This window comes from Theobroma cacao, chromosome 8 (assembly GCF_053813885.1).
Source record: "Theobroma cacao isolate CCN51 chromosome 8, ASM5381388v1, whole genome shotgun sequence".
Lineage (NCBI taxonomy): Eukaryota > Viridiplantae > Streptophyta > Magnoliopsida > Malvales > Malvaceae > Theobroma > Theobroma cacao.
In genome coordinates, this window is record NC_142646.1 from 28,798,138 (window position 1) to 28,807,977 (window position 9,840).

General features: G+C 32.0%; 2 protein-coding genes across 2 annotated transcripts; one reads left to right on the forward strand and one right to left on the reverse strand.

The window, feature by feature from the left end:
* The first annotated feature begins 1,369 nt into the window (after positions 1 to 1,369).
* On the forward strand, positions 1,370 to 5,283 carry LOC18593011 (monooxygenase 1-like). The gene is made up of 6 exons (XM_018125565.2): positions 1,370 to 1,506; positions 1,676 to 1,822; positions 2,436 to 2,486; positions 2,630 to 2,798; positions 4,286 to 4,514; positions 4,598 to 5,283. The coding sequence occupies exons 1-6, from the start codon at positions 1,385 to 1,387 to the stop codon at positions 5,122 to 5,124; spliced, it is 1,245 nt and encodes a 414-aa protein (XP_017981054.2). The 5' UTR covers positions 1,370 to 1,384; the 3' UTR covers positions 5,125 to 5,283.
* Positions 5,284 to 7,592: 2,309 nt separating this feature from the next.
* On the reverse strand, positions 7,593 to 8,266 carry LOC148761311 (uncharacterized). Its single transcript, XM_088809197.1, has one exon. The coding sequence runs from the start codon at positions 8,263 to 8,265 to the stop codon at positions 7,750 to 7,752; it is 516 nt and encodes a 171-aa protein (XP_088665323.1). The 5' UTR covers position 8,266; the 3' UTR covers positions 7,593 to 7,749.
* Positions 8,267 to 9,840: the final 1,574 nt, after the last annotated feature.

Here is a 9,840-nt window from a genome sequence, read left to right on the forward strand (position 1 = left end):
TTTTTTAATTGCACTTAAGTGAGATTCTTTAGGACATGACTGAAGCCTAGCACAAAGCCTTATACTAAAGTTGATGTCTAGTTAGTCAGGTCTCAAGACATAAGGTAAAGGTCTCGAGACATTTTGATTGCGTTTTAAGGTATCAAGACGTTGTGTCAAAGTCTCGAAACCTTGTCCATGACATGAATAAGGTGTCAATACCTATTGGCTAGGTATCGATACCATCCCATAGCTTTCAAAAGTCATGTGAAGGTCCATGGTGATTTATATTAAAAAAAAAAGATCAATTTTGATATAAAAATACATGAAAAACTTATTTTTGGACTTGTATAAGTGGAATTTTTTAAATAAAATTCATTGTAAAATCCTAAGGTTGGATGGTTTTTCTCAATAATATTATGTATGCATGAAATGACATGTAATATGTACAACAGCAATGATAACGATTTAAGGATCAACATTTTGCATGGATTATCATCAAGATCATATCAACCACATAATCAAGAGTTGTCAAGTATAGCATACAAAATTTTCATACTCAAGATCATGACATCTTCAATTTATTTCCAACAAATTAAAATACTAGGCATGGTAACAACATCAACTCATGCAGTCAGCTAGAAGGTGTAAAAAAAACATTCAATCATGCACATTCTTCATTAAGAAATGTCATTGAATGAACAATTGGAGTTTGGAAGAACATGTGACTTATTTTACGTGATATGAAGCCATTTTTGTTTATAAAACAAAAAAAGATTATTGTTGCAACAATGGACTTGATAACTACATTGATAGTGTGATGTTATAGATGAAGAGTTTCATAGATATGATTGTAATCCCAATTATATTCCTAATAGTCAAGAAGAAAGAAATAATGATGAAGAAATAGGTTCATCTACTTATAAAAGAGTATTAAATGATAATTAAATGGTTATAGTTCACAACCAAATAGTTACTGTATAGGTGAAAAATAAAAATTATTAATTTATAAGTTATTTATCGATTAAATGTTACTTATAAGTTATTTGTGAAACTTTTTTTTTATGATTTATTATTAATTATAAACTTTATGTTATATAAAAATAATTTTTATATTTTTAAAAATTTATTTTAAATAGATTAAAAATAAAATTAATTTTTTATTTTAAATAAAAAATTATTTATTAAATATCTTTATGATAATTTTAATTAAAATTAAAATTTATATAAATTATTTTACCGAATAACTTATCTATTAAAAAAACTTATAAAAGCAAATATATTAAATAATTTTAATTTAATTTTAAAAAATATTTTTTTTTATTAAAACTTCATTATAACTTTCAAACTAACTAAACAAGTCAATAGCACGTTTTGTCCCCCATTACCTAACTCGTTTGTATTTATGCAGGAGAAAGAAATGGACTTCGAGGAAAGAGATGCAGGCATGAAGGTAGCTGAAGAGCAAGACACCGTCATCGTGGGGGGTGGCATTTGTGGCTTGGCCACCGCCCTTGCTCTTCACAGGTTCTCTCCTCTTCGGCCGCCGCTGGGGCCTCTGCTTCCGGCGCACGCACCGTTTTCCCCTTTTCTGTTTTAGTTTCTTAACTTCACCCTTTAAATTTCTGGCTGTGAAAGAGAGGATGTTGATGGGTTCCTCCTCAAAGGCTGAAATAAATAGTAAATGTTTTTGCAGGAAAGGAATAAAAAGCGTTGTGTTGGAGAAATCAGAAACCCTGCGAACCACGGGCGTTGGCATCATTATGCAACCCAATGGATGGCGGGCACTTGATCAGTTGGGTGTTGCATCCAAGCTTAGAGAGACTGCCATGGACATTTCATCGTAATTTTCTTTGCTCATCTCTTCTCTCTCTTCTTTTTCTCACATCCACACACCCTCTACTTCCACTTTTTACCACAATCATAACCAAGGAAACAAGGATAACTAAGTACTTGTAAAGTCTAACATCAAATAAGCAGTAATATAAATATATATGTCACAATTTGTCATGAATGATAATCACTGAACAAGATCTAAATACAGTTTGTTAGATAAAATTTGATATCCAAAACATAATGAAATTATCAATTTATTGCTTGAAGAAAAAATTTTATAATCAAGTATTGGAACTTTACTTTTGTTAGGTACCTTAGATTGCGTCTTTAATCAACTCACGCGTTGAAACAATCAACCACTAAATTTAAATTCCAAAAAAAAATGTACACAAAATTCAAGAAAAAGAACGAGAGAGAAATGAGAAGATAAAGAAGGGGAAGGGAAGAGAGAGAAGGAGGAGGGAGGGAAAAGGGGTCGACCCTACTCTTTACTATTGTTTGGGTATTAAATGTATAATTAATGTTTATTATCAAAACCATATTATACTTAATACCTGTATAATTTTTGTTTTGCTTTTGGCCAAAGTTAATTAAGTTTAGTTTTATACATGTATATGCAGGAGACAACTAATAATGGTGGACGACGGAAAGCGCCTTGAATTGCCTCTTGGGTAACTTCAGACTTTTTTAAATTAAATTCTTGTTTATGAATTTTAATAAACCAATTAATTATGGTACAAATCAATGTGTATTTCAATAATAGAGCTTATTAATTAATCTAATTGAGATTTTTTGTTTTTTTGTGTGTGTGCAGGAAAGGAGAACTGCGTTGTTTGAAACGGCTGGATCTCGTTGAGGTATTAGCTGAGCCATTGCCAGTGAACACTGTCCATTTTGGATGCAAGGTGCTGTCCATCGTACTTGATCCTGTAACTTCATATCCCGTACTTCAACTCCACGACGGAAGTATCATTAGAGCCAAGGTAAATTTTTAGCCATTATTATTTTACATATTTTGGCATTGCTAATTAATTTTTGGATTTAAAATTCCAATTATTTTAAGAACGTAAACCAATCAAGTTATTCATAAATTATTGGAACCCGACTCATCCAATTTTCAAATTCAACTCGTTCACTTTAAAGTTCGGGTGGTTTGTGTAACGAGTCGAGTCGGGTTTGAGTTTTGTAACTCAACCATTATCGAGATTTTGCATTTTTTTTTATTTTTTTTGCTCAGTGAATATTTTTAATATTATAAACATAAATGAATATAATCTAATATTTGTTTAAAAATTTTAAATTTATATGAGATTTTTATTTTGAACTCGAACTTGAGTTGAGTTTCGAGTTTTTCATATAAATTATTAATAATTGAACCTAATTGATTCGAGTTTAAGTTGTTCGATTATTATTTGTGCTGAACTCGAGTGAATAAAACTAAAGTTTGACTGAGCGCGAGCTTGCCATTATTTCAGCTTAGCTAGGCTTGATTGCACTCTAGTCTCTCTTAGGCTAGTGCTGAGTGCTGAGCTAGTTGTCATTGCTTAGGGATGTTAATGGGCAGTGCGTTCGTTATTTTTAAAGTACTTTAATTCGAATTTTATTACTTGATAAGATATTTAAATAATATAAATATTTGATTTATTTTTTGAATAATTACTCAAATATCTTAGACACTTTGGGTAAATAGCTGTATTCGATAATAACTTGATTAAAATAAGTTAAAATTAATTTATTAAAAAATAACTTAAAGTTTAAAATTATATTTAGAACAATTAATAAATTTTAGGAAGTATTCATTAATTATAAAAAATTTATAAATAAATAGATATAACTAAAATTTAATATTAAAAATTATTATTTATAATCAAGTTTGGATTATGGGTACCCTAAAACCATTACCTGATTCCGTGATGAATAGTAACTTTACTACCAAAAGTCTACCTGAATCTAATTATATGATACTCTAATCTTATTTAATGAGATAGGAAAAATGCAAGATACCATAGTATGAGGTATCTATTTATTGTTGCACTTGCGTCATGATTTTTAAAATGTCAAAGTGTTATTTATTTCTAGCCGCCCCTTCCTCCTCCTAAAGTTGTTAAGGTCCTTTCGTTTTTATATTATATAACTTGACTTATACAGGTTAAAGAGTATAATCTGGTCTTTTAAAGTAAAATATAAGTTTTTATGTTGATGGTTTATACTATTTTTTGTTAAGTTAGAAAAATTAATGTTATTTTATTTTTATTATTTAATACAACGAATAAGAACTTTCACACATATATTGAATATATATTATTTGGTTTTAACTTAATTATATGTAGAATTTATTTACTGAAGTAACTTATTTTGTCTACGCAATGGTTTCAAGGAAGGAAGCGATTGAATTTGCCTGTTCTTTTATCTCTTTGCACTCTAGCAATTTGTGACTGATTATTTGTTTCATTCTGTAATGCGCTGACAGATTGTGATTGGATGCGACGGTGTGAACTCTGTAATCTCGAAATTTCTGGGCATGAATCCCCCAAAGCTTTTTTCTCGATGTGCAACGAGAGGTTTCACGTGGTACGAAAGAGGTCATGATTTTAGCGGTGTCTTTCGTATACATAAAACTGATAATGTTCAACTGGGACAGCTCCCCGTCACAGACAAGCTTGTCTATTGGTTTTTGACTCGATCATTAACTCCTCAAGGTGAGGTAATCTTGTTCTATGTTTTGCTTGATGTCCCTTTGATGGGTATTTCTTCTTTAATTTGCATGATTATCGTACATCAGATTCCAATGCTTCAAAGAAAGATCCAGCATACACAAAAGAAGCATCCATGGAAGCAATGAAGGGTTTCCCTCATGAAACTGTGGAAATGATAAAGAACAGCGAAGACAAGTCATTGTACCTCACGGAACTGAGATACCTTCCGCCGTGGGAGCTGCTGCGAGCCAAGTTCAGGCTGGGGACAGTGGTAGTGGCAGGTGACGCAATGCATGCAATGTGTCCTTTTATCTCACAGGGTGGAGGGGCCTCTCTGGAGGACGCAGTAGTGCTGGCAAGATGCTTGTCAGAGAAAATAAAGATAAAAATGCAAACCAGCAGACAAGAACAAAAAATGATGCTAGAGAAGGCCCTTGATCTGTACGTTAGAGAGAGGAGAATGAGACTTTTCTGGCTTTCTCTGCAGACTTACTTGATTGGAATGACGCTTGATAATACATCAAAGGTGAAAAAAGTGTTGGGCATTGTCAGCCTCATCCTCATCTTCCGAGACCAGAGGAGTCATACCGACTATGATTGTGGCCGCCTGTGATGAACCACTAAATACTGTATCTGATATTGGAGTCCCTACATGTTTGTCTCTGGCTGAGGTAAAACAATGTCATCTCATTGAACTTTATGTAGTGTACTATTAATAAGTTAAACGGAGTGAACTTAATATGTAACGTGCATTTGAAAAAATAAGATTCGAATTTTTTTTTAATTAAAAAATATTTATAAAAAAAACTTAATATGTAATATACGATTAATATAATCTTATCAACTCATCTGAAAACTTTCGGTCTTTTTTAATCAAATTAGAGCAAAGTAAATTGTGAAAACTTATTTATAATAAACTATACTTAATTCAAGACTTACTAAAGGAAAATTTCAAAAGACGCAAAAGTGTACATTTTTTTATCTATAATTACTTTGACAGTTGGAAAAACATGATCATCAAATTAATTGTTGGAACTCAATAAATTAGGATCTTTTATTTTTTTTTTGTACAATTCTCTAATAAGTGGGAAACGGAATGTGCAAGATAAGAGAGGAGATCTAGCCTTTTTCTTTATATAGTATTAAGATCAGCAAGTGACATTTTACGTTATAAGGACCAATTTGGTATGTATTCCAAATTTTGAGAACTACAAGAGTAATTGACTTTTGACCACCTCAAAGCGGGAGCGTATGTATATTTCTAGTAACAAAAAGATTCAATGAGCATTGATTGATGTAGTAATTGGTATTAATTAGACATTTTGTATACATTTTACGAGATATCCAAGATGAATAACCAAACATATTGAAAAGATAATAATAATAATAATAAATTTAAACAAACTCAAAATTTTAACAAGTTATCCAGTAACAGTAATACTAAGTCGAGTATTGTGAATAAGTGGTCCACTCAAATTTTTAGATAAATGTGTAGGGCTTGATAAGTACAAGATAACGTGACTTATATTAATGAATTTCTTTTATTATTTGCTTTGATTTGGAGGAAAAGTTTAGGTAAAATATACACACATCTACCATTAAACTAAAATTTTCAATGTCTTGCAAGTCTTTAGCGACTTTATGTTTGCATCACGTGGATCGATATTTTTGTGTCGGGTGAAACTCCAGTTGATTGACTTGTAGGTAGATTAAGTTTGAAAGTTTTATTTGATAATTTAAACAAATCTATAAAAAGAAAGCATACAACAAAAAAAATAAAATGGATTAAAAATTACGCCTCCCAATAGGGGTGTGCAAATGGTTATTTCGATTAATTCGGTTTTAGATATCTAATAACTGAATTAACTGAATTCATATTTAAAAATAACCGAAACCGAACTAATTCAGTTAGTTCGGTTCGGTTTCTAAAAATCGAACTTGACAAATTTTTTTTTGTTTGTATATATTTATTTATGTTGTATTTTTTTAATAAATCAATACCACAAAATGTTAAAAATGATAATAAAAAATTATAATAAATAAAATGAATACTCATATAATTAAGGAGGAACTAAAGAGAAGAATAGATTAGGTTTATGATTTATTTTTTAGGTAAAATCTCCATAATACCCTTACTTAAGTTCGATTAGTTTAATTAAAAATTTTTCTAACTAAAACCAAATCGAATTAATTTTAATAACAAAAACTATCTTAACCGAATTATTTAAAAAATCAAACTAATCGAATAAAAAAAAACTAAACTCATTTTGGTTAAGTTTGATTGTCCGATTCAATTTACATTTGCTTTAACTTTACCTCCCAAGTAAGCCAACTCTTCTTTTCCACATTATTGGGCTCTAACTCATTGAGTTTGGAGACGTTAGTTAGGATAGGGTTGCACTTAGGTACATCTGGACTGACCAGCCCACTCCTCTCTTTCCTCTCCCATTTTTTCTTGTTCTTTTCATTGAAGGACGTAGCTCTGGTGCAACGATATAAAACTAAGCCATGGGAAAAATCCTTACCCATCTCTTTTTCTTTTCTTTCTCTCTCACGGGAAGAACTCGGATTCAAGCCTTTCTTTTATTTGTTTCTGGGCTTTTTGATGGACTTTGGCTTTATTTTTTTAGTTTTTGAGCTGAAATTTGGTTGAAATTTTAGTGCTCCTTTGTTGCTGGAAAATTTTGGATTTTTTGGGTTGATTGTATATTTGGATTGAGGTTTCAGTTATGGTGGGTTAGGGGCTTAGTGGTAGATGGTGGTGGTTGGATTGAAAAGTGGTCGAGGCGGTGATGGTAGCTGATAGTGGTGGTTGTTTAGAGGGTGAAGGGTGGCACAGGCTCTGTTTTTTTTTTTTTTTTGTGAATTTTATGAGGGCAGAGCACCGGCGATGTCTTTGGTGGCTCGACAGGCTTGCAAGGGAATGGGAAGAAGGGAGTGGCACGAGTATGGCTGCCAGCGGAAGCCCTTTACGTTTACCTTTTGTACAGGCTCGGCTCATGACTGCGTTTACACTGCATACATATATTTTTTTTAACAAAATAACTCTATATAATAATACATTTAACATAACATCTTTATTCCATCAACAATAACCGATTAGAAAACAAAGTCACTGTCTGAGTGCAGTGCACGTACATCACTTTTGTAATAATAATAATAATAATGTGGACATACAACTCTGTCATCACTCAAATTCTTAAAACAACAGACTCCCAAGTAGATACAATTAATGACATCAAAGGCGTAATAGACTACTGCAAGTCAAAATGCTTCTCATGGTGTGGTTATACCTGCATAGATGGAAAGTGCAGAATTCAGTTAGTACCATTAGATATATGGTGCGGAAAATTAGAGGGGGCAGACGAGATTGATGGGATGAGGAAGCTGTTTCCTGTTGTGTAAAAAAGACACAGAAAGGAGTTGAAGAGAGCTTAATTCCGCATTTGAAATGGCGAGGGACTTGTATTCCACAGCCCTGAATAACCTTTATAGCATAGTTGACGTCGATCAAAGCTGCTAGCTGAGGGGTTATCACTGGGCAAACACAACTTACACGGGTCACCCTCAATCTCTCACAACAGTACGGAGTGGGAGGCTTTCGTGTGATGACGGCCTTGCACGCATTCACCAGTATCTTCCTCTCTTGTTTGCACTCTGCTGCGCTCTGTGCCCTTACTCTCCCACCATTGTTCAACACACACAAGCATAACATCAATACAATCAAAGACAAGTACCAATTCTTTCCTTCCATTTTCTCGACCTACCCCTCATTGCTTAAACAAATGCATTCTCTATTTATAATGGTAATTAATCAATTATGACTCCATAAAAGACTCAAGGGTCTTCGTCATTTCTGTGCTGACTATATTTTCTATTGCATATGTATCTGTTTATTCTCTTTCATTGCATTTTCCACGAAAATAATTACACTGCGTAAACCATGACTTGACTTCGATATATCAAGCCCCCTGGGAAAATTCTAAGAAACTATGGTAATCAGGTCTGGTCTTTATTTGACAACTTCCTCTCCAAATTATCAACGCAGATACAGTCGTCTATGCTTGTCTCATGCAGTGATCTGTTATTTCTTTTCTTCAGACATAGTTAACCTAATGAATTATTTTTTCTTAGTCATAGTAATTTCTTTGACCATGGCGTAAGCCTGCGGTAATCTTTCAAAAAAAACCACATATGTAAGCCAACGGTAAACGTGACCACTGTAATTAGGTCTAAGTTTGGTAAAAGGGTTGACTTGGGTTCAGCTTGAGGATATTATATTATTAATGAAATAATATATTTTATCTAATTTTAATTTTGAAAATATACTTAAATATTAATAAAAAATATTTTTAATATTTTAATAATCAAAATTAGGTAAATACGCAGACGAGGGCTTTGCTTTAAAAAGTGTAGGCTTAGGTTGGCCTTAGCTCTTGTGAACAACTCTTGATATCTTTTAGACAGCGAACAAATTTGTCTACATTATCAATTTTATATATTATTTTGGAGTCTTGCTACTTTAAAAAAAAAAAAACACATTTAATGTCGTATTTGCTGGGTTTTTACAGTGCTAGTCAAGGGTAGATTTAGTGGGGTTGGCAAAAGATTTGGGCCCCCTTAAGTCATTGCTAAGCCGAATAATTTACCCTTTTTGTTTTAAACCTTATTGTTCACTTCCTTAGTAATGGTACGCGTGGCAGTGAGGCAGATGGGCAGGTACACTGTGACACGTAAAGAGGGGCGGCCATGTAAGCCTCAATACGATACAATCACTCGCTGTCACCATTTCCAAGTTTCCTTGCTCATCCAAGACAAAAGCGTTGGTGGCAATCTTTACTTTATCTTTGCCCTCTTTCATGTATCAAATTTATAATATATATATATGTATATATATAAAATTAGTTTAAATTGAGATTATTTCAATTGATATTTAATTGAATGACAAGTGTCATACATTTGAAGTCAATTGATGCCCGTGTCATTCAATTGAATTTTCTCTAGTCATTTTTTTTGAGACGATTTTTTTTAACCCTCCAAAATAATGCATTTTCAGAAATAATTTTTTTAATTTTAACTATTTTTAACCAAGAAATAAAATATTTTTAGATAAAATTACTCTTAATGAAATCTCTTCATATTCAAATTCACTTGTTGAAAAAAATACTGTTATATACCATGTTGAAAACAAATTATTACGCGTAATGTTTTTTATATGATTACAAAAAATATAACAAATAAAATAACCCAAAAGTTAATTATTGAAATTAGAGGATTTTAAATAATATCTTTTTGTCCAAATTCATTTCATCCTAGGAGTGTTGATGTT